At 40.0% G+C, this 27,628-nt stretch overlaps 4 protein-coding genes across 5 annotated transcripts in view; all 4 read right to left on the bottom strand.

The window, feature by feature from the left end:
• The window catches only part of LOC145447004 (uncharacterized), a 99,382-nt gene extending 94,060 nt beyond the window's left edge, over positions 1–5,322 (bottom strand). For both annotated transcript variants that reach the window (XM_080325428.1, XM_080325429.1), the window contains exons 1-2: positions 5,123–5,322; positions 2,056–2,130 (exon numbers count right to left, since the gene is read on the bottom strand). In XM_080325428.1, the coding sequence (XP_080181554.1) occupies positions 2,056–2,130; positions 5,123–5,269 (222 nt within the window). In that variant the 5' untranslated portion in view covers positions 5,270–5,322. The remainder of the gene's footprint in view (positions 1–2,055; positions 2,131–5,122) is intronic.
• The window catches only part of LOC145447021 (uncharacterized), a 238,583-nt gene that overhangs the window by 118,370 nt on the left and 92,585 nt on the right, over positions 1–27,628 (bottom strand). The window lies entirely within an intron of this gene.
• Positions 25,074–26,933, bottom strand: LOC145446965 (zinc finger C3HC-type protein 1-like). The gene has a single exon (XM_080325368.1). It carries the CDS (start codon positions 26,931–26,933, stop codon positions 25,608–25,610), a length of 1,326 nt encoding a protein of 441 aa, XP_080181494.1. The 3' UTR covers positions 25,074–25,607.
• On the bottom strand, positions 26,953–27,351 carry LOC145446966 (ragulator complex protein LAMTOR3-A-like). The gene has a single exon (XM_080325369.1). It carries the CDS (start codon positions 27,349–27,351, stop codon positions 26,953–26,955), a length of 399 nt encoding a protein of 132 aa, XP_080181495.1.

The following is a 27,628-nucleotide window of genomic DNA, read 5'->3' as shown; positions in this document are numbered from 1 at the left end:
GCTTCACCATTACACTATCTCGCTCGGCGAGATGGATGATGGATACAAGGGAACGACTGGGGGCGATAAAGGGGCGAAACTGTTAGAACGGCTATATTTAACTAATCAGCACGAAATGCACGGTGTGAAAACGGGTTGTTCTTGATCTGTTTTGAAAGTTAACTAAAAAAGCTAAACTCCCACCGATTAAGTGGATTAGCCTATGGGCTACCTTACGTGGGTCTTCCGAAATTCATGTGACCTTTTTTTAGTCAATTCACCAGTGATCAGAGTTTAGTTGCATATAATTTCCCGATTATATATATTATATGTCTTTTTTTCGGTTCTGAAAATATAGGGGGGGACTTGTGTCAAGCTTGATAAGGGGGCGATGAGTCGAAAAAGGTTGGGAACCACTGGCATAGTGCGAAACAAGCCAAGCTTGCTGTGCTTTGTGCAGACATTTGCCATCATCATGATTATGAGATGAACTCTGATTTGATATGAACTGAACTGAACCTGATTCAATTTTCAAGTTTTTGCAAATTCAGTAATTACAATTTAATTTAATTTGGAAAAATTGTGTAGCTAAAATTCTAATTCTAATCTAATTTGGAAAAGCTCAAAATTTCTCATAAGCACGAGGAATTGAGCATGTTTATCGTTGAGCATGGGATACTCTCTCTCTCTCTCTCTCTGTCACAAAAAGCATTAGTCGATTAAGTCTGCATGACAGATGTACAAAGATAAACATGGTACCGGTACCGTAACTAAGTACCGTAATAAGCTACCAAAGATTCATCATAGGTGTTTTCAGTAACAGTAGGTCTACTTGATCTGGTGCTGTGGTACGCTCACCTTACCGTCACAAATGATTTGATCAATTTATGATATGGGGAAAAATAGATACGGTAGCAGAAAAAACTGATCTGCTAGAGCAGTGGTTGTCAACCGGGGGCCCGTGAAGCATTTTCAGGGGGTCCGCGAGCCTTTAAATTTACAAAATAGGCGATAACCTAACCTGCATTTTATAAATTAGGAAAATTACGAGGCAGTTCCTCTTCATTACTAGTAAAACTCCAGAACTCACATCAACAGAATGGTCGTCTAAGATGAAATATAGGCTACTGCTGTGTCACTGTGTGGACTTATTTTAATTGGTAAATTGCCAATAGCATAGGCCAGGGACGGGCAACTTCTGCAGTCAGCGGGCCGAATATGAAAAAATGAAGTACTTGGAGGGCCGGACCCCTATATCGATACATCAAACGCATACGGTATGTATATCCACCTATAGGATTAATTGTAATTAATGTAAAATTAAAGTTTGAACCATAGAGACCAAAAACAGTATTCTAGAATTCATTAACGTAACTTGAATTACTGTTGAAGTCAATGGGACATCCCTTCGCGGACCGTATGTTGCGTTCCTCTGGTGAAATGTATTGTATGTGAACGAGGGGTTTGTATTTTTTTCAAGTTGCCGAGATTTCAATTCATTAGGGTTGAGTTAATACGTAAATGCCGGTAATGCAAGCTTTCTCGTGTTGACGAACTTACATGTGAGATCCACTCTCGCACGCTACACACACACACACACGCTAAATTAACCTACAGTCACTAAAATCTGACTTAGTAAGCAAGTAGTGAGGGATTGCGGCGCGCTGTGGTCGCGGGCCACATTATCATGTAGCCTATGACCGGAAACTGTCTGCGGCGCACTCAAAAGCACGTAGCAGGCCTTATCACTAGCCGAAAGTAATTATTTAAACACGACAGATGACGACTTCCCGAAAATTGAGCTAAATTGAACTGAAACTTAGGGGGGTCCGTGCCAGTCCAAAAGAGGTCCGCGAAGACAAAATAGTTAAGAACCACTGGTCTAGAGCTATTCTGCGCTCAGAATAGGATTCAGCTACCAAAACCGAGCCCAAATCAATTATCAAAATTGACGCCACAAAATTTCTCTTGGTTATTGTAAACCAGCGAACCGTACTCGATCTGCCGAGTATGAGAGTCATCTTTAGCACACTGAAATGGGAATACCGGTACTCATAGGAACCGATACACACTCACCTGAAGGAGTTCTGGTAAATCCGACAAATATATGCATCCTTTGTCCAATTGCAGATATTCGACAGAGGCAAGCACCTGAGGTATGAGCAGGATTTGTCAGTTACTGCACCATAGACAGTGTGCTTATAAAGTGGGAATGACGACGGGAAAATGGAGGAGCATACCAATATCATCAACATTATTGCATGCAATATGCCATACGAAGACGGCAAAATGACAGCCGTTCATATGAAGGAGATTGACCTGCAATCGAAGTGTTTGGAAAAATTTCACATATTAATAGATGTGTAGTTATTGCTAAGTAGGCCTACTCATATTCCGCACTCGACCATCCCTATTTTGTCAGTCAAGACTGCTCCACTCATATGCAGCACGTGACTGTAAATCGCACAAACCCTTGAGAGCATTTTAGATCAGCTCAGTCACAATGTTACACAATGACTCACAATTTTTTTTTACATTTGTTTCGTCCAGCGTTTCCCAAACTTTTTTAGACAACACCCTCTAGGCCGCAAACGAGGCACCGAACGCCCCTTAACCCCTCCTATTCCAGCAAATAAGTTGTTTAGTTCATACGTTCATTCATTCACTATAGTGTCGCGTACACTTTTTTGGATTGATTAAATTTATCGATGGCCTCATATAGGCCTACATTATGTATGTCATGTCAGAGTCACCATTTGTACGAAATCTAGGACAGACTCAATCAGTAAGAACAATTTGTCTTCCAAATCAGCGCGTCCAGGGTTGTAACCAAGTCACAGGGTTCCGACTCAGACAGACAGACAGACAGACAGACAGACATTTATTGCTTCGTCAAACAAAAAGTTGACTGGAGGTGACGATATGGCCAATAAAGGCCTTGTTACTCGTCACCTCCATGGCAGTGAAGTGATCAAGTGTATTCATATAAATAAACATAACAAAGGACAGTCTGCAACATGGAAGAAAATAATAACCACAAATATATAACAAAGACAGCAACCATGGTAACGCACCAGGTAAAGCAATATGATATCAATAAATGGATGTATAATATATAAATTAATGGGTACATTCTCTCATATGTTATTGTAATTTGAAAAAAGGTAATCCAGGTATTTGGTTCTAAATTCACGCTGAGGCAGCTCCAACTCACAAGTCAATCTCACTTTTATAGTTTTGACAAGGGTTGTAATGACTCGAGTCATGACTCGACACGAGTCCGACTCGAGTCACGATTTTCTGATGACTCGACTTGACTTGAGTCATTTTCTAAATAGACGGAAATGACTCGACTCGGGTCAATCTGTGTGTTGACTCGACTTGGACTCGAGTCATTGCGCATGACTCGAGACTCAGACGGCCAAGGCCGACATTTCACCATAATTTCAAAAAATAGTAACGTAACCACCCTTGTTATTTGGTACTAGTAGGCCTACTTGAAAATGCGACCAGAAACTGCTAAAAGTGAGGAAAATTATCATCTTACAATGCGAAATGCATGGGTTTAACAAGACTTCAATTCTGGCAACAGAGCAGTCAACACAATGACTTGGACTCGGACTCGAGTCATAGTACCATGACTCGGACTCGAACCTTTGCTCGAGGACTTGGACTCTGACTTGACTCGGTGGTGAATTGAAAATAACTCGACTTGACTCGAGTCAAAACTATAAAAGTGAGATTGATTTGTCACTCGAAGCCTTATGACTTGGTTACAACCCTGGTTTTGACTCGAGACATTGTGTTCACTGTTCAGTTTTGAGCTCAATCCGGTCCAACCCACTTTTCAACTATGCTCGAGTGATATAGAAGCGCTCGCATTCATAATATCGTAATATTCCTCAATCCCAACAGTTTCCGGCCCTATTTTCCTAGTATCAGAGTACTGATAGATGAAATACTAATAATGTGGTGACTTTACTAATCTTCAAAGTTACAATGAAATGTTTGTCTTGGCCGTCCTAGTCTCGAGTCATATGACTTGGTGCGAGTCATGTACAATGACTCATTAGGTTACAATCCACAAATTGACAAGAGTCGAGTCATTTTACGCGTTTGAAAAAATGACTCGAGTCAAGTCGAGTCTTCAAAATATCATGACTCGAGTCGAGTCATGAATCAAATCATTACAACCCTGGCACGTACCTCGTTTTAGAGTGATATGCGCTTAAAATTCATCGTCCTCGCTGTCCATGATTTAAATGTTTGCTCATAACATGACTTCAATAACTTTCCCTGAATAATTATACTTTTTATTGTTTGATTGATTGTTTGGTTGGTTAGAAAACTCAATGTTGCATAAAAATGAACATATGCAGAGAGTATTGGTGACGATTTTTGATTGAATGCGCCTTGTATGAACGCGAACGACGTGATCAACTATTCATAAATCTGACTTTGGTGCACATAGAGAGCTATCAATTCATGGATTTTCCCAGACAGTTTTCCACAGTCTATACTGACCACGTTTACTCGCAGCGACCTCTCTTTCTCACAGTGCCCCCAATCGCCCAATTTGTAGGTAGCGTCCCCTTCGAGGTCGCCAGCCCCCACTTTAGGGACCACCGGTCACATCTCGGCTAGCCTTCTCCAAATAAAATAGGCCTACTTGGTGGTGTCACGTAGTTCACGATTAGGGAATTAAATACAGTACATCAATACCAGCTTTTGTGCTGGTACAATTAAATGGTGTTTCAAGGTTGCATCTCAAAAAAAATTGATACTATCATACTATTTCTCAATTCTCACAAGATTGGTTTGTGTGCAAGCTTTGGATAGCAGCAATACAACTTTACACAGGTAATTAGAATAATACTGAATACAATTACCTTACCGGTATTGCACAACTTATTATGTCTGTGATGTTTCAAGTCTCACCATGATTGGTCATAGAAGTCATCATTTTTTACTATCAAAATTCTAATCAGTTAGTTCAAAGGAAACAGTATTCAAAGGAAGATCCATGGGAAGTGGTTTGTAATTTTGTAAAATTTGTTCCATAGCTTATCGCAAAACATGGCAACATGTAGAAAGATGTCGCAAAGGCCTACAATGAAATTTGAGAAAATTATGCATTTCATACCTGTGGCATGCTTATTCCACCGACCCTCATTTCCTCGTGCAGGATCTGAACCTGAGCGGCAGAGATATATCCCTTCCTTGACGTATCAAAAAATGAAAACAGACTCCTCAGAGGATCACCAGCTTCTTGAATTTGAACATCAACCATCTTGAAACGTTCAAGTCATAGCCTAGAACTTTATGAAAAGGCAACAGAATTATTGTCAATACTGCAATCCATTTCAAATTATTCAATAGGCTATATTCTCTTCGATGTGTTGGAACCTTGAAATGTGTGTTGGAAATTGCTGCAAAAACAAGAAGCACAACTAAATAAAAACAATGCTTTCTTGGCATTGAAGTCAATGTTACTATATTTCATGGCTAGTGCCTAGTGGCATTGGCATAAGGTCCAGATATAAAAGTAGTAGTATAGTTTTTTTCAAAGACAGAACATGGCATTACAAGAAACATACAGACAGCTACATGTACCGAAGTGCCAACAAAAATATTTACAGACAACAATGAAAATATAATAATAACATCTGTAAGTACCTTACTTAGCCCATTATGACTGCGATGATTTTATAAATAAACATGAATCAAGATGCAATAATACGCCAGGCACAGTTCGTTGCGAAGTCGCTTTACGACTAAATCCAGCTGTTTAGAATATCTATGGTACAGAGTAGGGTTGGTGCTTTTGCTTTTGCAAATGACCATAAAAGGGTGCAACGACCAAAAATGTTGCAAGTAGCCATGGATTGGCGACACGAATTACCATGAACGGCGGTAAAAACTGACGTCGTGATGGGATTTCAACGACAACTTCACCTCGGAGTCAAAAGCGCACAAGTACAGCACACGCGCGTCAACGAAGAACAACTACCATATGATTAGGGCAGAATACAAGAAAACGCATTGCTTTATCAAGTATGCCGGACCCCAATTGTGGAACAGCATCTTGCCGGCTATCCAACAGTCGTCGAGCATGTCCGCATTCAAGTCGAAATACGAGCAATTTCTTCTAAATGAATATTTGAAGAACTTCTTGGAGGTACAGAACTTCAATATACAATTGAATAGTATATTCATTCATATTGAAATGAACCCGAATATTTTCGGCTGACACTCGTCAGGGGTAATCGTCAGCAACTAGTAGAGAATTGGAAAGAACATTGTATATCAACAATCGATCAAAGGCAATTAATTCTGCCATCGGCAAACATCTGTTGGATAATCCGATTTGTGCGAATAATTATCGAGACGACCGATTTCGAATCGTAGGTCGAGGCCGTTCACAATTCCATTTGTGTGCCTTGGAATCAACTTTTATCAAAATACACCAACCAAAACTCTGTCAACAAAAGGAGTTCGTGTATCACCTAAAAATAGTACATTGAACGCTCTCTCATTCGAAATTTCATGCTGGTGACGTCATATTTTGTGATACGATTGTTGATATACAATGTTCTTTCCAATTCTCTACTAGTTGCTGACGATTTCCCCTGACGAGTGTCAGCCGAAAATATTCGGGTTCATTTCAATATGAATATACTATTTAACAATCGTATCACAAAATATGACGTCACCAGCATGAAAGAGAGAGCGTTCAATGTACTATTTTTAGGTGGTACACGAACTCCTTTTGTTGACAGAGTTTTGGTTGGTGTATTTTGATAAAAGTCGATTCCAAGGCACACAAATGGAATTGTGAACGGCCCCGTCCAACGATTCGAAATCGGTCGTCTCGACCAACATGTCCCCAGATTTATCAGAACACGTGGATCACGCTCAGTGAAAAGCTCACCCTTAACTCATCCGCTTAAGATTGATGCTGATCGATCAAAGGCCATTAATTCTGCCATCGGCAAACATCTGTTAGATAATCCGATTTGAGCGAATAATTATCGAGACGACCGATTTCGAATCGTTGGACGGGGCCGTTCACAATTCCATTTGTGTGCCTTGGAATCGACTTTTATCAAAATACACCAACCAAAACTCTGTCAACAAAAGGAGTTCGTGTACCACCTAAAAATAGTACATTGAACTATAGAATGTAAACGTTTACATTCTATAGTGCAACAGTGATAAGGTCGCACTCGAAGTGACTGCGGAATTACTACGCGCTGAAAACCATCAATATTAAGCATGACTTCGTGCAGAGACAGCGAATGTTTGCGAGTCGAAAACCAAGTAAAGTCATCGTTTACATTCTATAATTGAACGCTCTCTCTTTCATGCTGGTGACGTCATATTTTGTGATACGATTGTTGATATACAATGTTCTTTCCAATTCTCTACTAGTTGCTGACGATTACCCCTGACGAGTGTCAGCCGAAAATATTCGGGTTCATTTCAATATGAATATACTATTCAATTCTAAATGAATAGCCTACTAGCCAGCGTTCAGGATTACCGGACCTCGCCCTCCGCCACATGCCACCTCATTTTGTCGCTTGCGTCTTAGCCTATAGTATCTGCATTACTTTTCATTCAGTGTGCATGCCTTTTCTTTACTTCGCCTAGGCTAAGGTGGGTGTCTGATCTTGAAGGCTACTCCAAGTTGTTTCGACATTCTCCTATCTTTTCATTGTATCGCGCAGTCTTGCGATGTTTTGAAATGATGAAAATATTAAAACTGATTGATTGATTGATTGATTGATTGATTGATTGATTGATTGATCACCCCACACCAATGTGGCCAGATTCAATTATCCTGGCGTGAGTCCAGCTGGTGATACTATAAATGGCTCCTCGTATACCAATGGGGGAGCGGGAGAATAACTGGAGTTTCTAGCATAACTCTTTTCGCCATATGGTATCGCTCGAAGACGCCCACGACCGCCCACGCTGGAGGCGCTTGATAAGGGCCCAAAACTGATATCTCGATGTTCCTTTGCTTCCTGTTTTCTTTTGCCCTTTTATTTAATTGAAAGCCGATATATATATATTTATATATATATATATGGTATCGGTTACTTGCCGACCGAATTCAGTATAGGTCCCAACCTGAGACCCAGAGTACCTACCGCACCATCCAGTTTGTCTTCTGCCCGAGTCTATCGATCGAAGCAGACCCAGGCAGTAAACCGACGCATTATAATAAGCCATGATAATCGTCAGATGATATTTTCATCTGCCCAAGACACACGCGCAATGTACAATGCGATATACAGGACACACAATAATGCGATGTAATGAACAGAGAGGGGGGTGCCGTACGACCAACCAGTTGGGGTCTCTTAAACTAGCATCCACCTCGACCTAGTGCCCGATGTCAGAGTCCTCTTCGATGTTATCCTTTCTTCGTCTTCGTCAGTGTAGAAGCTATTTCTTTCTTCATCGGGTCTTTTTTCCAGACTTTTCTTCGCCTTAAGAATAGCGACACTGGGGACGAGGAGCGCAGAAGAACCTCCGACGTGGGAAATCAAACCCGGGCCACCAGCGTGAATGGCGCCGACTCTCATCACTGCGCTATCTCCCCCACAAGCGCGAATTGCTTCGAAACAACAACTGAAGAAATATGTTTACCGGCTTATGGGCTCTAGTCGACGATCGATTCTAGATTTAGAACTGCGAAACCCATGTTGATTTTTTCTCTATAAACTTATCACTCAGTCCAGATCACTGGATGGTTATCAGCAGGGCAGGGTATGTAGGGTTACCACATTTAGGAATCGGAAAATGAGGGCATTTTTTTCTTTCACATCATAAAAGTTAATTTAGCCTACCGAAAGTGAAAAACAGCTGATTTTGAAAATCTTGTTGAGTTGAGTGTTGACTAAAAAAGGTCACGCTTTTGACTCGACTCCCGCATTACCCGCTCGAACGTCCGCATTACCTATTTCGCGTCATTTATGCCGATTCTCAGTTTACCTTGTCCATTAGCCTAACTGTAAAAGCTGTAAAGGAAGATGAATTGCCAAAAAAGAGGACATTTCTGCGTCCTCGGGGGACATTTTTAATTTCCTAAAAAAGGAGGACAAGTGGACGTCAGGCTACAGTGAAAGGCAACTCTTTTTGTGTTAGATTTCATTCCGCAAGACTAAAACCCACAGCATAAAAGTCGTCAATGTCCTCCATAATCGGTTTATCAAGAACGCAAATTAATTCAGTGATGATAGGATCGGAGGCCTTTATACCACCTGATAATTCGCAATACAAAATACGTGAATCTCTTATAGTATTTAAAGAATGACCGATGACCGTCACCCAAACTAGCAATTACCTGTGACCTGAATCGCGACAAAATTTTCAGTTTTGCGGCATTGAGTCTAAAATATACTCCGATCGGTCATAACATAAGATTTTCGGTATTTAGAATTGTACCCCTCTTATAGCTTTGTAACATCCCTCACAATTGCGACTCTGATGCATAACACCCGGCTGTAGGCTAAATGTGCATAAATCCGGTGATAAATATACGGTTTTGATAGTTAGTGAAATCTGAATTTAATAGCAACTGCTCGGCGCAAGGTAACGTGAAGTGACTTACGAAATCGCAGCCTGATCAATGGAAGAGTCATTGAATCTGGGAACATGTGAGTTTGCCTACTTCGACAGCCTGGTAGACCTAGCCTACATATTAAGTCCAAACCTCGCTTCATTGAATTGTAAAATTCATGAATGTCTCGATCCGCTGAAGCTCTAAAATTACACTATCGAAGACCACTCCAAGTCGTTTCAACATCTTTTGTATCGCAGTCTTGGGGTGTATTGAAATGAATAAATTTTTGAAAATAAATTGAACATGAACAAGAACATGTTTACATTCGATAATTGCATTAAGGGAAATGTAATGGTGACTCTATGGCGCCACCAGCCTGTGAGGATGTCGCATGTGCATTTTTGCGGGATCATGGCGTAATAAATGAGACGTACACGTTTCTTGTTGGACCAGTGATTTTATAAGTATGGGTCGTGACACATTTTGAGAGTATACATTTGGATTGTGGGTCTAACAGAGCGATCGCTAAATGCAGCCCATGCGTAACATTTGCCGAAATTATTGTCAAAAAATTACATAATAAAAAAAGTTTACTTTTGACATGTTTTGTGCATACTCTATCAATTTTCAAATCCACTGTGTTGAATACTAAGCGCATACGATTTCTTACGACAACCGGATCATAAAAACTATAGGTCTGATCTTAAATCACTCACGCAACCTCTGGTTGAGAACCACACTTCGATGGAGCGATGCGTTTTATTGTATATCGTGCCTAACACATGGCGTCCTATTTGGATTGTGCACTGAAGCCACTGCAAAACATACAAAATCAGCCAATTCGTATCATAGCTGGTGCCCCAAACAGACCTGGTTTTAGGTCCAACAAGCCGCTGCTCAAAAGATTCGGTGACATAATTCTAAACATAAAAGATATGCAGAACCTGTAAACTTCCATGCTTGTGCAATGTGCATAAGTTCCATTGAGGTCACTATACACTATACCAGTGCTTTTCAACCTGCGTGACGGTTCGCACTTGTGCGAATGAAAATAATTGCAGTGCGAATGACGAAGGTGGTGCGAATGGTGCGAATGAAAATCGTGACTTTTCTGGCGCGGAATAATTCAAATAAACCTAATAGGAAATTTAAGATCAGTGTAACTTTTGTAGTTGCGACGCAATTGTAAAAACTTGATACGACGCACCACTAATCGTAGCCCTCGCAAGCCGTAGTGAATTAATGTTTTCGCACTATAATTATTACGTAACCAAAAACCTGGTTTGGAAGCTGGTGTAGTGGCAGTACAGATATCTCTACAATCTCTATAGTGGCAGACATACAGTATATAAGCTCGTCTGAGCCTGCGACAGGCTAGAAAAATGACGCCAAATTGACTTTCTGCTTTCTTTCGCTAAACAATCATCATATTTCCGTAATAACGGTTCGATTTGCGCGAGGCACGAGGATAGTAGTAAATACCATCATTACAGACTCACATCAGCAAGTTACTGTAACGCAAATTTTTACCCCTTCAAGGGTTATTAAAGTCTGGGCCGCAAAGGGTATAATTTTGGGTCGACACGGTGCCAGAGCTATATGTTAATATGTATGTAATATTTATTGAATTTATTGCAAAAAATCCCGAGATCGTTTTTACATATCCAAGATCACTGTGTTGGGTACTGTTGTCAATAGGCGAGACACGCATAAAATAGGGCTTTATCGTGGGAATTCATGATAAGATTTGTCCGACTGTTTTTTCTGGAAAACATGGTCGAAGACCGTTGGGATGAACGAGTGTAGGGGTGTGCAACGAGCGAATTCAGGCCTATGTGACTCATTCATTTCGAGGCCAACTCCTTCTGCGTCAGGGCACATTAAGACGTAAAGTTTGGCGAACAAACCGCTGATAAAATGCGGTGCCAAAAACATAAGCGGCGACAAAACCTCAGTCTAAAAATGACCGATGCTGGATGGTCAAACCTTTTGAGATGGATTGGATATGCTCCGTTGTCGGCACGGAAAAGTCCCGTTCTTGCAATCTGAGTAGACAGTAGTACAACTACGATACGCAGGATAGGAATTGAATTCGTCCTAATTTAAAATCGCGTGCGTCAGAAATGTTTTGTAGAGCAGTGTTGGGTAGAATTATGGTGTGCGCGTTCGGTATGTCATAAATGCCCGTAAAATCGTAGCATACAACTGTAATATTAAAAATAAATTTCTTTTCATGGGTGAGGCTCGGGTCGCGACGCGAGATGCCACAAAAACTCAGATTTTGGTGGTAGTCTAAAAGCTTCTTTACCGTTATTAAACTGTATTTAACTGAATTCTCAAGTTAGATTGAGCTAAAGAGTAGAACACACAGTATCGTGAGTTATTTGCTCTTCTCATAAACTTGCGAGACAGAAGTCGGAGCAACGTATCATCAGGTAGCGAGCTCTAATGTGCCTACTCTCCTTGATCGTTTTGCACCTTATGTTCCAAAGAAATAAAGCAAAAGCCTCAACACAAACACGTGGGGTTTTCACCCTTTCGACAAACTGGAGCCTCGCGGGACCTTTAGTGTCAGCTCTCAAATACGATTTCTGCCAGCAAGCATTTTTCACTCGCGAAAAATACGCTGTATTTTGGATAGGAAATGTTGTTAAGTAGGCCTATCTTCATCTTCTTTTTGTATAACAATTTTCGATTAGTGTGTGCGAATGAAATTTATTTTACAAAAAAAGTGCGAACGGAGCTCAAAAAGGTTGAAAAAGCACTGCACTATACTTAAAAGCTTCAATGACCGCAGTCTTACACCATGTAACAAAATTTTGCAAATGTTTGAGTTGGCTAAAATTTTTTATGTATTGTGTTTTAGAATTCCAAGCTAATTACTAAAATACCAAAACTGTTCCGGAAGTGTCCCAAATTTTGAAGAAATGTCAATTTCTCTTATTTTTGATTTAACTCATAATTGCTCCGTAATAATCACAATAATTTTTTATTGGGCGTAGGAAAACGCTAATGAAAAGGATAATATGAATAAGCATGGCTTATTCATGCATCAAGTAACAATGCAAACACTTTAAAAATGGTCGGAAATTGTTTTGTTTGCGTGACTTGCGTCTGTGAAATGAAAAATCTTCTCTTACTATGGACCACAAATAACACCATTTAACAAAATTTTGCAAAATTTTGGTTGAGTGAAAAATTTTATGTATCATGTTTTGCTATTCCAAACCAATCACTAAAATATAAATATTTCTTCTGAAGTGTTCCTAGTCTTTGAGAAATTTCACTTTTTCTGAATTCTCGTTTTACTTTAAATTGCCCTATAATGATACACATAATTCCTTATTGGACGTACAAACACACTAACAAAATGAGAGAATCTGCACAAATGTTGGCTACCATAGATGATAACAGGAGAGAAATCCGCTGGTATTATGGACCGCAAATGATCCCATGTCATGATGCAACGTCACCCGCATTAGTATCTTCTTTCCAAATCATATATATCCTGCTGAAACACGTCACTATGTTCCTCACTTACATCATCCATATTGGAACTAACAAAATCATGGTGAAAGTGTAGGTAATGCGTTTTTAAGGACATACCCCACTTTAATTTTTTCATATATCTATATCATAATGTTTACCAGTGGCTTATATTCATTGCTTCATCGTTTATCATCATCATCATCATCATTGGTTTATTGGCAATTTTATCAGTTCAATACACCACAAAAATGCGATACAATGAAAAGACAGGAAGATGTCGAAGCGACAAGGAGTAGTCTATGGAATCTGACACCCACCTTGGCCTAGGCGATGTAAAGAGGAGGCATGCACACTGAATGAAAGTAAAGAAGATAGTATAGAAGAAGAATGCGACAAGAAATACGGCGGCATGTCATGGGAAGCGAGATCGATAGGTCAGTCGTGGTCCGGTAATCTTGAGGATGGACTGTATTTATTTATTTATTTCCAATAAAATTTTCAACTACATCTCGAAATGCCTTTGAATGCAGTTATTTTATTGTCAAGTGCTTTACAAAAGATTGCCAACATTCCCGCATTAGCAAGGAGAACCTGCCACAGAAAATACCGTGAAAAGCGTTCATGCCCTTTTCTCGACGAAGGACATCGACACGATGAATGCAACAAGTTCCCTAGTTTCAACCTTGGAATCAAAATTTCCGCCTTTGATTTATATCTTACTAAATGACCAAGTTCGTGTTGGTTCGGACTGTGTAGTTCTGGATTTATATCTATGTGAGAGATGTTGAAGTCGTCATCGGACTCATTTTCTGTATCTTTAAGCCCTGTCGAGTCTTCTGGAGCATTTTTCCCTGATAGTTTGGGCAGCGAAAACTTGTTGCAACACAGAACAGGTGCTTAAGAGGAGGTGGCATAAGTAGGGTTGCATTTAAAACAAAAATCAATTTGAAACAAACATGTTCAGAACAAGGCCCTTGTTTGAAACCTGTTTTTTAAATCCATGACGTCACGAATATTCAATTGTGACGTCATAGTCAGTTCACATTGACAATTGAAAATATATAGGGTAAATATAGCTTCTTTGAGAAATATATGTACTAATTGCTGTTGAACCGACTGTTTTGAGGGTTCCAATCATCCCATGTCGATGTACGTTGGCTACATCGGGTGGTAATTGTCCGTAGGCTCATACAACATGTTTTTGGAAAGTATTTGCACAATTGTAGCATAATTTTACAACTAAAAAAAAAACACAATTTTTTAAAGGGTTTTGTTTAAAACACTGTTTGTTTTAAATGCAACCCTACATAGAAGGATATGCAATGCTAGGTCATTTACTCGTTATTTTGGGTATTCTGAATTTCGCAATGTCACCCATACAGAAATAACAGTCACCTATAAAGTTTCGAATTTCCCTTCAGATTCTTTAATAGCAAGTGACATTGAATGTCGATCTCCCCTTAGTCATCTATCCAGATTTCATCGGCATGTTACCCAGATTACATGAAATGCCCAGTTTTTATCTTTGTCTCCAATTTTCATAAAGTAAAGGTAATAAGTATAAAAAAACTTACTTCTATCTATATTTTGAACTTGTTTCAAACTGACATGCAGACCACGGATATAGCAAAAACAGCCCGCAGGCAGATTACATTTGTGATGTTTACAATAAATATGAGATTATATACTCACTAGATCCACAATTGAGAAGGAATTTGAGATTGCTTTATGTAGCTAATACTGACTAAACGAGACTGAGAAGATAATTGTTACCAACAACGAACTGTTATGAATTGAATGATAGATCAATGTGACGTCACAGCTAATAGGTAATTCAATAGGGGAGCTTGAAAATTATGGCGGGGGAAGTTTAAAAAGCTTAAAATGACATTTTTAAACGATACCTTGTGGCAAAAAATGCCGGAAACATATTTTATCAAGGAATATGGTAAGGGAAATATCGAATAATAGGCTCAACTAAGTTTTTGTTACATGGTGTTATTCTTTACCTCGTAATCAACAGCGCTCAAGTAAAACACACGTGATTCCTTGTCGTATAACTGACATATCGTCAGCGGTAGAACACATCGTTGTATCAAATCTTACGGACCTGAAGTGTGGAACGATATTTGCACGGCAATATGTCAGTCGCCGAGCATGTCCCACATTTAGGTCGAAATACAAGCAGATTCTACTGAATAAATACTAGTCAGCGCTCGAGATTACCGGACCAGAATCTATCGACCTCAATTCCCGACACTGCCACCTCATTTTTGTCGCTTGTTTTTATATGCCCCTTTCATTCAGTGTGCATGAATGTACCTTGTGCATCACCTGGGCCCAAGTGGGTGTCTGATTTCTAAGACTGCTCCAATGAAGTCACTTCAACACCTTCCAGTATTTTCATTGTATTGCAATTTTGTGGTGGATTTGGTGAACTTTTTAATAATAAACTGAACTGACGAGCAAGTGCGCGTGCGGACGAAGTTGATTGGAGAGGAAAGGACGTAGTTTACTTTCGTCCTTGATGTAATTTGCGGCATATATACCGACTCATGATATACAACATACGCACGATCTATGCATTGCATATGCATACCATGAGTGCATGATGTGCATATGCCGCTGGATAACGACGCTGCAGAAATAAATTTTTACGGCCTTTCTAAAGTCTTGCACCACCCCTCCATGCTATCACAATGCATGAGCGCCAAGCGCGTAAGTCATGGATACCAGTGTTACATAATCAGGTCTTCGATCTGACCCGGTCGGGGATCGAACCCACGACCTACCGATCAATAAGCCAGACGCTTCACCATTACGCTATCTTGTTGGAGACTCTCGTTGGTTGCACTTTGCGGTGCGCCAAGAGTTTATCTGGTATCCTCTTCTCCTGCGTCGCTGTTCGTACGGCGTCATTACGATGCGGCTCAATTAAATCTGGATTAGTGAATGAAAAGAACAAGGAAACCTCGAAAAGATTAAGATAGAACACTGCTCCATAGGGTTGCCATACGTCCTCCTTTATAGCTTCGATAGTCACGCGATTGTGGCCCACATATAGGCTACAGGGACAACTGAAAAACGTCATAAATGACGCGAAATCTGGATTTCGACGGCAGTGACGACTGAAAAACCCGATTTTAGGTTAGAGCGGGTCTTTCAGGAGTCGAGTTGGAACAGTATTTTCCCTAAAAATGTTCATATTACCCGATTTCTCGTACGCTATCATAAATTATGTAACTTGGTAAAGTGTCAATCCTCCTTTCCGGATCTCAATATATAATAACCCTACTGTCACATCCGCATCATTGCGCAAAGTTTACGGTGGACAGTAGGCCTAACAAAGTAATTGTCCAACTCAGGATGGGCACAATATTTAGCTCGCGGGCTGCATTCAACATTTGAATCCATTCGCGGGCCGCACTATATATAATTAGGATAATAAGCCAAAATTCAATCTTGTTTTTTGATTGTAAGTATAGTGTCCGACGATACGGAAATAATATATATGTATTTGTATATTTAAAACAAACCAAACATTGATGAGATGATAACGTACACCCGTCAGAAACATTGACGAGAATTTATAAGGTTATCGCCCTCATTGTCAAAATTAGGGCTGAAAGTTTGGTTGTCCCGACTCTTAAAACTGGATGTAAATTTGGGTCTGAGCAGCGATCTGCTCACAGACTTGGTGATTGCAATTTTGGTTTAAATCCAGGACACACAACGCTGACAACATCGTAACCGTTACCTTTTCTAAAATATATAAATGTTATATATATTAATATTCTACAAATACAAAGAACGAATATAGGCTATCCAGCACATGCACTCGCGAATCGGTTTAAAATTAATAACCTTGCTCGTTTTGCCAATCTCAAATCACTCTCGTGGTACGAATTATGTCATTTACGTTTCATTCTGTAATGTTTAGCAATTGAACCCTTTCAAAATGCATGGGTCTTGAAGTCGGGCTATCGCGCCATCAAGGAAATAAAAAATACTACGGTAAGAACGTAACTCATCATTATCATGTTGGAATATATTAGGAAAAGTTTAATCAAGTATCCACAGTAGCCTAATTTGATTTTTAGTTCGCATTTTATCAGAGGTGGTCAGTAACGAAGTACTTCTACTTTTTCGAAGTACTCAAGTAGTTTTCCTCTACTTCTGGTACTTACTCAAGTAGATCTGATTTTCGCTACTTCTACTTCTACTTGATAATATTTAGTGATCTACTTACTTACTTTTCGCTATTTTCAGTTTGTCAAGTAGAAGTAGTTTAATCCTCCAATCAGGAAGATAGCCTGAGGAATTTTGGGGCTGTTTTCACGGATTATCAACATTTCATTTTCATGATAGTTGAGTAAAGCCCAGAATTTACGTCGCGCTTCGCGCTCAGTGGTTACGGAGTTACCAAAATGATTTTACAAAAGTATCGGTGAATATAATTTGGGTAGCGGATTGGCGTGGTTCCGTTCACACCGCATTGTCGCCCTTCGCCCATATGAAATATCTCGTCAAGCTAAATATGGTCCATCATAGCGTTTGAAACTGATGTTTCGCAATCTAGCATTTACTTATCATATCATGATCTAGCAGTCCATGGCGTGTACCAATCTGGAAAAGTAGACTCTTTTCTTTTAGGTTTTAGAGCTGTTTTAACATACCACCTTTGAAACTTTCAGGACTGAAGACATGAAATAATTTTCCGCTTTTAGAAGTAGTATTTATATTTTACTTCCAACTCCCAGCATCATATACTTTGAGTTCTAATTAAGATCAATTGGTTGGTCTGGATGACATACATGTTGAAGCACGTGTAGTAATGTCCAGTGGCGGCTCGTGACAATATCATCGGGTGGTGGGGCAAGGGCTGCGAGCGACTTTTATCAACATGACGTCACAATGGCGTTTTCCAACGTAAAAAAGTAACTTTGTGATGCTCACATGAATTTTCCGACAACAGTGATTTTAACGTAGGTGCCGCGAGAGGTTTGCCGGTGAGCCGTGACTTGAAGTGTGGTAACAAATGTTTTATTCATTTATTTTTTAACAAAGGATTATTTTACAAAATGTACGTGAACTAAGAATCGTCCCTATGCCACGAATCAAGTATCAGGTCATCCTTAGTAGCATGCGTTATGATTTCATGGTATAGTTATAGATTACGCAAATCGATAGACGCTAATTTTTCTAAGCCCGTCCGAAAGTGTTCCGTACACGATCCTGGTGTGTTACGACCACTGAGCTGGTGGTTACGACCAGAGATGGGCGGATTCCAAAATTTCGGGATCCGAATCTATCCGGATCCGGCTGGCAATTGGAAATTCATAGTCCAAAGAAATCCGGCTGGTGAATGTCCAGTTCGGAATCCGAAAAAATCCTGCCAGAACAATGCTAATTAATCATATCACAGCAAAAAAATCCGGCTAAAATCCGACCGTCACCCCAAATTCAAAATCCGGATCCAGTCCGGCCAGGTAAAAAAACATTGAAATCCTTCTCCGGACTGTGGCCATCTCTGGTTACGACTAGGGCTGGGCACAATGATTCGAGTACTCGAATCTGAATCGAGTATTAATTTTAATGATTCGAGTCGAGTAGTAAAAGACGATTTTTTCGAGTACTGAAATTATACGGTTCTCGCCACTGAAAGTTAATTTATCCACGAGAATTCTAGTTTCGATAATAATTTTCACTGTTGAAGCCTTGAAACCTTGATTGGCGGTATTGTAGCATACGAAACATAGTACAAACCTACGAAGGTTACTGGACGTAGCGCATTTACGAAGTCATGATAATCCCACAACATATTCAAGAAGTGGAATGAAATCGGTATGGTCGATTAGATACCAAAGTATCTTTTACGAGATGGATAAACAGCATTATATTCTTTGTGGTGGCCAAAACGGTGCATATTTGAACTTTGACGTAATACATTCTGTTATGACGTCATAATTGGTGATACTCGATTACTCGACTCGACTCGAAGCATATTACGTGATTCAGAATCGAATCACTCAGGTACTCGATTTTGCCCAGCCCTAGTTACGACCAGGTGATAATAGGCAACCAAAACGTAGGCATCCGGCGTACGATTGGATCAATAGACTGGACAACTTCTAGACCTCTCATTTTCGCTCTAAAGACAACTGCGTAAACTACGTACGGAGCAAAGATTCAATACGATTCATGTTCGCACTTGACTTGACCTGACTCATTCCAATGACTAGAACTCGAGAGATTGCGTAAGCCTAACTGGAAAGGTCAACGAGTTCGGACACATACGCAATTGTTATCTCATAGATTGGGCCTGTCATATTGAATCCAGAACATCAATTTGAATGGTCTTTGAAGAACTAAGGACAGCAGCCTCGGAACTTCGGTCTCGGAACATCATAGGACATTTTGGCCTTGAAACTGGAGACTGTGACACAACACATACGGCTTACAGTCTATAAGTCTGCTGCGAAATCGCCGTTGGAAAATATACTAATCAATAAATACATGAATAAAAGCCGTAACTTAGTATACTGTTACAAGAAATCATCGAGAAGTAGCATACGCAATCTCATAACCCATTCCGGTATGGTACACTGTCAAAATCAATACAAACAGACGAACACCGAACTTTGAGTAAAATAGATCGAGGAATAGGCTGATCGAATGATCAGCTGTTAGCCGACATCGAAAATGAAATAGCTATCGCATTTGACAGGGGATTGTAAGCAAATGGTTTGAAGGCCACAATTTCACAGTGAAATGGACATTGGCGAACATAAAATTATGTGAATATTTGAATGCAAACCGAGAATCTTGGTCAGCTGTTTCATGCGATCATCGAGATATACCATTGGAAATATCATCACCGATCTCGTTATGGAACGCAGACTATAGATTAGCACAGACCGACACCAGCTATTGCGTGAGATCCGCAATGACGTAGGTAGGCTAAGTATCAGATCAGCGCGCATCTCTACCATACTCGACCTCGAAAACGAAATAACTGCCTCAATCATTGAGTGTCAACTTTAAGACTTGGCACCGTGTTCGATACTAAAATCCAGACATACCGTGCGAAAGCTCATGACAGATCTAGGTATGGAACATCGTTGAAATCAATAGAGACCAATAACTAGGGATGGTGTGAACCTCTGAAAGGTTCAGGTTCGTGTGAACGCGAACCTTTTTGAAAGGTTCTGTGTGAACGCGAACGTGAACCTCATGACGTCACGGGACGTCATATTGCTGATTCCAAACCTAACTTTCAATGAAGTGATAGCCTATTTGATGTACACGAAACCAAGCGACGACTCGGGCCCCATAATGCCACAATGCTGAAGTGCATACTGGCGTTTTAAACGTCGCTAAATGTATCAACTGAGGCAATCAAATGATATAATGCTTCCATAAAATCAATATTATCCGTCGCTTTACCAGGGAATATTAGCTTACACCTTAACGGTCTTGGCCAGACCGGACAATGTATTCGGCGTCTGAGTATTGCTACCGATATTAGGCTATCCTACAAGTTATACAGCTGTAGCCAACTAATCGATCGCACGGATTTGGTTTTATGATACAGCAAACATATGAAGTCAGGATTGACCCCGTACGCCTGCTAGATTTGTTACATCAAAAAAGTTTATCAATCTCATCGATTGGTTGAATAAGCAGAGAGTCACTAAATGTTCACAAACGGAAAGCTGGATATTTCGAGCACACTTTTGTTACAAAGCAAGTAACATTTTTAAGACTGTCAAGGTGCATACTCGTTTTGTGTTGATTTTGTTATGCTGCCAGCGTCATGCATAGAGTGGCCCGCAGTTAAAATGCAATAAATTCGAACCAAAGATGTCATAATGAAGTGAAAATTGTAATATATGAAAAAGGTTCACAGTGCAGAACCTACCAAGGTTCTGTTGTGAACGCGAACCTCTATATTTCCGAGGTTCACACACAGAACGCGAACGTGAACCTCACGTTCACACCATCCCTACCAATAACGGCTTTTGCGTAAATTTGTTGGCGATAAATGAAGAGTCAGCTCTTACTCGACTTTGGAAACGAAATTACCACCCACATAGTTCAGTGACAAACTTAAAACTTGTTACAGCGGTCGATACTAACACTTATCGTGCCAAATGTCATGACTAGGGCCATTTTTATATGACCTTAAAAAATCAATTATATGACTTTATTTTTTGAAAAATATGACTTTATATGACTTTATGTGAAAATCCTGTACTTTTACATGTAACCAACTCATGGAACTGACGAGTAAAACATACACAACATAACAGTTGCAGAGAATGCTTATTGCAGAGCTCAGGAGCGGGTCGTTCTTGCTTCAATCCATTTCTTATGCTTGAGTGTTGCAAGATGCTGTTCAATGAAAAAACTTTTCTCATGCTCCACAATGCAACTGCACACCTGACAGGACACTTTATCTGTAGGGGAGATTTTGATTCATTTACAATAGCTTTGACTTTCGCTGCATTATATTCTCTCGCTTTTGGCATGCTGACCCATATATTATCTCTGTTTCTAAGTCTCTTATGGATAAACTTGAAGTGAACTGTATATATTCAACTGTTATATACTTCAGTTTGCTACTAGTTGTAATGTATTTGTACATATAAATAGACGAAGACTGAGCTTTTTGGCTTGCCTGCCCACTGACTGAACTGCAAATGACGTCCCACTTCAGTGCACAGAAGTAAAATGAATTTTGTAGCAACAGGATGCAATATCTGACCACATAATGTAATGTGCGACCTGATATAGGTCTGTGACTGTAATATTATGTAGGCTAACCTTATAGTTTGCATTACTTAATTAGTGCTTAATCGCTTCACCGCTTAAATTGGCACTTATTATTTAAAGTATACAACAATATGACTTTATAACTCGAATATGACCTAACCAGGAAAATATGACTTTATAACTTTCTTAATATACCCCATAGGGATGCGGTTTTTACGTTAAAATTGATTGCACGACTAACTGATGCATAGAAAAAAATATGACTTTAATGACTTTAAATGGCCCTAGTCATGACCGATCTCGGTATAGAACATCGTCAAAATCAATGGAGACCAATACCGGCTTTTGAGTAAAATCTGTTTGCTTTACTATGTACATGATAGATCAGCACACACTGAACTTCGGAAACGGAATTACTACCATTATCTTTAAGTAGCAAGCCTGAAACTTGGAGCAGTGTTAAATACTACCTTCACGACATATCATACCAAGTTTCAAGAAATATCATGGTGCGAAACACCGTCAAAATCGACCTATTCCAGCAAAGGTCGACTCAACGCATATTACGGTAACCGAGTTCAGATATAGATACGATTGTTACATCACACCATAGGGGCGAGCAAGCATATTTGCCCCGGTTGCTCGGCCATTTTACGAATAGGAGAGAGTAAATCACCGTTTCTTTATTGTGCGCGGCTTTGACAGAATAGATAGTGAAAGCTTGTTATGAGCGCTACCGGGGCAAGCCCCGGCTAGGCATTCACAAAGCGAAAACACAGAAGAGAATTCGATTTCCGCAGAGACTTCGCTATGTATGGGCGTTTGCAAGCGAAAGCACAAGAACGCGGGTTTCGCTGTGATCTCGGTATATATTGATTGCTGTGCGTCTATAAACGGTTAAATTGTTATTGAACAGAATTTTAGGTGGGGCAATGCCCCAGTTGCCCTATAGGACGAGCCGCCACTGGTAATGTCTTCAATTTCCGGAAATAAAGCTGCACAATATGGCATTTTTAAGATACACCATATTTTTATTAACGTTTACTAATCGCCCACGTATCCGATACAACTTCTCGGTATCTTCGACTAAACTACGGGCCTGATAATATGGGTGTGCGCCATACCATGATATTTTCAAAAACGTGCTGTTCGAGTAAACAGAGGATTAGTATCGCATTTCCATATCAATACCATTATTTTCATCCCATAATGCGGACGAATGCTTATTCTGTCGAAAATTGATTACCTCCTGGTATGCATTAATATGAATCAAGCTCGGCACCTTTCGCATAGCTCAATTTGCAGCTTTTGACAATCCATGCGAACGAATTACGATCGTTTTCACAACTACTTACTTGAGTAGATTTAAAGTCAGTCAATTCTACTTCTACTACAAGCAGTTTTAGGTCGCTCATGCAAGAAGTACTTCTACTCGTACTTGGGTAGATTTGTTCGTCGCTACTTCTACTTGAGTAGCTTACTTGACTACTTTGACCCCCTCTGCATTTTATAAATATTTTTACATTTCTTGAGGCTTTCGTGGGCCGCACAAAACGGTGTTCAGTAAGGGAGCACTTCAACTTTTTCCTGGTACTCAAGCAGGTTTGGTCAAACGTCAACTCAAGGGATTGTGGTAAACTACTTCCGCCCAGATTTAAGATATGTTTGCATCACTTTTACGACTGGAATTGTCATGAAAACTTGGCGAAAGGGTCACTGTATCACGGCAGGCTAACTGAATATAATTCGAAAATTGCAGTCATACAGGCCTACTTCGTAATCTGTCATTCAGCGCTAGTCGCGAAGATGCACCCTGCTAGAAATTGCCACGATTTTGTATCACTTCACGTCGGAATCAAAAGCGCACAATTAAGCTACAACACACGCGTGTCCTCGAAGAACGGCGTCCATATGATCAGGACGGAATACGATAAAACGCATCGCTCTATCAAGTAAGCATGCCGGACCTGTAGTGTAAAACAGCATATCGCAGGCTATTCGACAGTAGGTAATTGAAAATGTCCTCTTTTTTGAGATTTTGTCCTCTTTTTGGGGAATTTTTGTTAAATGTAGGGCAAATTCGACTGAAATACCGTAAATCAGCACTGAAGTAAGCATAGCCTGAAAGATGACCTGTTTTCTTTAGTCAGAAAGAAAAACTGTATTTCGGGCACTGGGCGAGAAAGCTGACCTTTTTTTCTGTAGTCAACCGACCACGAAGTGAGAAAAATTCACTATTTTCCCAAAGACTTTCCTCCGGCATTCTAAGTTTGAAAATTGTCCTCCTTTCCCGATCCCAAAATATGGTAACCCTACAATATTACCTACTCGGAAATTCTGTGAAGTAGCGAAAACAAAAACAGCTACAAAATTTCCCAACTTCATTGACTTGTTGGCGGATTATTAATTCATTTTGGTATTCGACAGCTGCTAATGACCAATATGTAATTCTGTATCAGTCAGACCATATACATTACTCTAGTATCCTTCTGCGTCTATTATTTAGCATCTAACCCAAATAACTTTTGTAACGCCTCGTAAATCACTTCCGATTCTAATTTGACCCATTTGTAGTCGAGTAGACCACAACCGCATCACTTCTACTCGGGTATCTTAGCCAACTACTTTCACTTATGACTCCACTCCACGTTTTGATTACTCGGTGCCCTGGTTCCTATGCAAAAATTTGACAACATATATATACACACGACGGCTAGGAACCAAGCAACGAAACCGGAAATACAGGACATTTAAGTGATTTTGGTGCACATGAACATGTATTTGTTTAGAAATGATACTATTTTGAAAAAAGGCACAAAAATGTCTTATCTCAAACCTTATGCTTCTTATGTCCACTTTTCAAATTTTGAGATCGATTTTTTCAGAAGTTACATAAAATCAAGTTTTTGTAACATATTCATTGTTTTTCTGCCAGTGTTGACCGTGTATGTTTGTCACATTGTTTCAAAGATAATCTAGGCTAAGATATGCAAATGAAAACATTACAAAAAGTGCATTTTCTTAAAATGTGTTAAATAAGCATAAGCTGCTTTGATCCCACAGCGACGATATATCGTGGTAATTTCTATGGTGGTGGTTGATTTAGGCACTGTAGATTTCCTCACTCTCAGCCTCCCAAAGAAGAACAATGGATTTGGTAAGGCAGTCATGACTCTGCTAAGCCACATGACATTCTAGCTATCGTTAAGCTGCGACAATGACTGTTTTGCATGCGCCCAGAAAAAAAAAACAGAAATTTACCAATATTGCCTCATATATTGGAATACGGTAAACGGATAAATTGCAATAACATAGTTCGAAGCTTCACTTCTAGGATACAGATCCAACGGACAGACTTGGACAACTAAAAAATCTTTAGCAGTTCTACATTAGATTAGAATTATAGCTATATAGTTTTTTGACAAATTAGACTTGACTTAAAATTATAGTTAGTTTTTTCCAACTTAGATTAGAATTATAGCTACACGGGTTTTTCCAAACTATATTAGAGACTTGGACATTGCATCAAGTTCAGTTGATATCAAATCAGATTTCATACCGATAGGCGTGAGAATGGCAAATGTCTGTACAGTGTACAGCAAGCTTGACTCCTTTCACACTATACAGTAATGTAGCATTTACAGGAAAACCAGAAATTAGATTAGAATTAGTGCGAAGAAAAATTTCATAAATTAGATTAGGAATTATATTACCGGTCTTTCCTTTTAATTGATCTTGTTGTCCAAGTCTGAAACCGAGGGTTTTGAGGGAAACAAAGGGACACACCCGATTATTTTCGAGACGTTATATCAGTCATTAGTCTGCGGAAATCAGAAACCGCTTTTTCAGGAGTCATTTTCACCTTGGTTGGCGACTCCGAAGCTTGATGAGAAGCGGCTATCCCTTCTGAAAAATCTTCAGATTCATTTATGTCATCACAAGCACTTTTGGCAGAAATTGACAGAGTGGCTTTATGGCCGAGTAATGTTTCCATCAAGACTTGCCATCCAGGCTTCCCGTTCTTGATAATTGGGTTCACGACGTATTGATACCTGTTCGGATCTTCTTGCCCAGTCTCAAACTCATCTTTCGATATAGGTTTCAAGACTGAAACCCAATGCGACCAAGCGTAATGCTGATCTAAAGGATGGAAAAACTTCTTCGCAATTTTCAGAGGCGATCTTTGAGAATCACGATGTGACTCATTCCGTTGTCTTTTAGGACTAACTGGACCAGCACACGTATCAGATTGGATGTCAGGCACATCAATTTGCATATTAACGATTTTAGATGATTCAACACTTTCGCTCACATTATAGACGTTATGCAACCTAACTGATCGGCTTGACAAGTCACAGCTTATGCTAGGGGCTTGCATTTTTTCATTGTCTTTCGAATCCCAACCGCAAAGTGCTAGAACAGAGCATATGTGAATTTGTGATGTTTCAATCACTGAGCCTTCTGGAGTTGGGTGTAATGATGCAATAGAGTTCAAGTCAGCCTCAGATAGGTTTAATTCTGTAAACACAGTTTGCGTGATTTTTGGCATTTTCGCGCCTAGTCTTAGTAGATTGTCTCTACGTTTTACGAAGTCATCGATGATTTTCGCTTGGTCTTGCACGCCGTTTTGGAAAGGAGCTACTAACGAATCACTGCAAGGGTAACTTGGCCAGCTGCATATTTTCATATGACATTCCAAAATTCTTTTACGCGAAACATAGCAGTGCTCCCTGTAATTTTCGGAACAAGGTGACGGTAATTTCACATGTAATACAGAGCTACATGAGCAGCATTTGATTGTATCAGCGCCAATGCATTGCCATCCGTATTGAGACAGAAGAGGTGGACTCAAACAGATTGGTTTCCCCATCCAGTTAGTGAGAGAGAACGTCTTCAATCGACTCACAAACGCGTCACGCGTTCTCAATTTGTGAGCAATCTCCGAGTCTGCTATATCTTGCAACACATCTGTAGGTCGTTTTATCATTTCTGCCAGAGTATTTTGCACTTGGGAGAATACAGACTTGGATGACCGACGAGAAGCGGGTGGGCTTGATAAGGTACGCGCAAAAACTGTTGAATCATTACCTTCATTCTTATGTTCTGTTGTCAACATGTTGAAAATGATATTTGTCCTACGACTGATTGAAAATTGACTTGGAAATATCAGCAACCGCCTGTTTCACTCCAGCAAGGTGATCTTTGAGCTCTTCCCCTAGTTCCAATATCAGTCCGATGTTACACGCATTCGTGGTCACAAAACTGACAGTCAACGGGTTCCAATTGAACTGAACGATGGTGTACTTACTAAACGAACTAATCAGAAGTTTACTTTGCCCGAAACCGAGTTTACCCGCCTGGTCCGCCGCGAGCGGAAATGTTCCCAGAAACGCAGGTCGCAGGGTGTAATCGGGAGCGCCTTCGCTGGCGATTTTTAGCACAGGAACACCGTCTCTGTCCGAAGCGACAATAGCCAGTAGTCCTTCCACAGCGCTGAGTTGCTTGTAGAGAAATTTCTTCAAGTCCTCAGTCATACTGCCCAAGCTATCAGCAAACGGTCTATGTTTTGCTTATGCTGCATTGGCGTTTAGAACTTGTGACTTCACGCTCCATTAAAGCTGGTGATTTCAAGAAAGAGAGAGAGAGAGGGATCCTTATTCGTCCTTATTGCAAATCAACGTCACACAGAACAAAATTGAAACTTGGTGGAACGCGATACATGAAAGGTAGACTGGAGGCTCGGTATGGAGTCATCAAAGTCGACTCACCGAGGCCACAAGATTGCCGCACAGTGAAAAGATAGAATGGTGT

This window comes from Botryllus schlosseri, chromosome 9 (assembly GCF_051294905.1).
Source record: "Botryllus schlosseri isolate E-star chromosome 9, Bs_hap1, whole genome shotgun sequence".
In the NCBI taxonomy this organism is placed as follows: domain Eukaryota; kingdom Metazoa; phylum Chordata; class Ascidiacea; order Stolidobranchia; family Styelidae; genus Botryllus; species Botryllus schlosseri.
The sequence above is the reverse complement of the archived record's forward strand: the minus strand, read 5'-3'. Positions and strand labels throughout refer to the sequence as shown.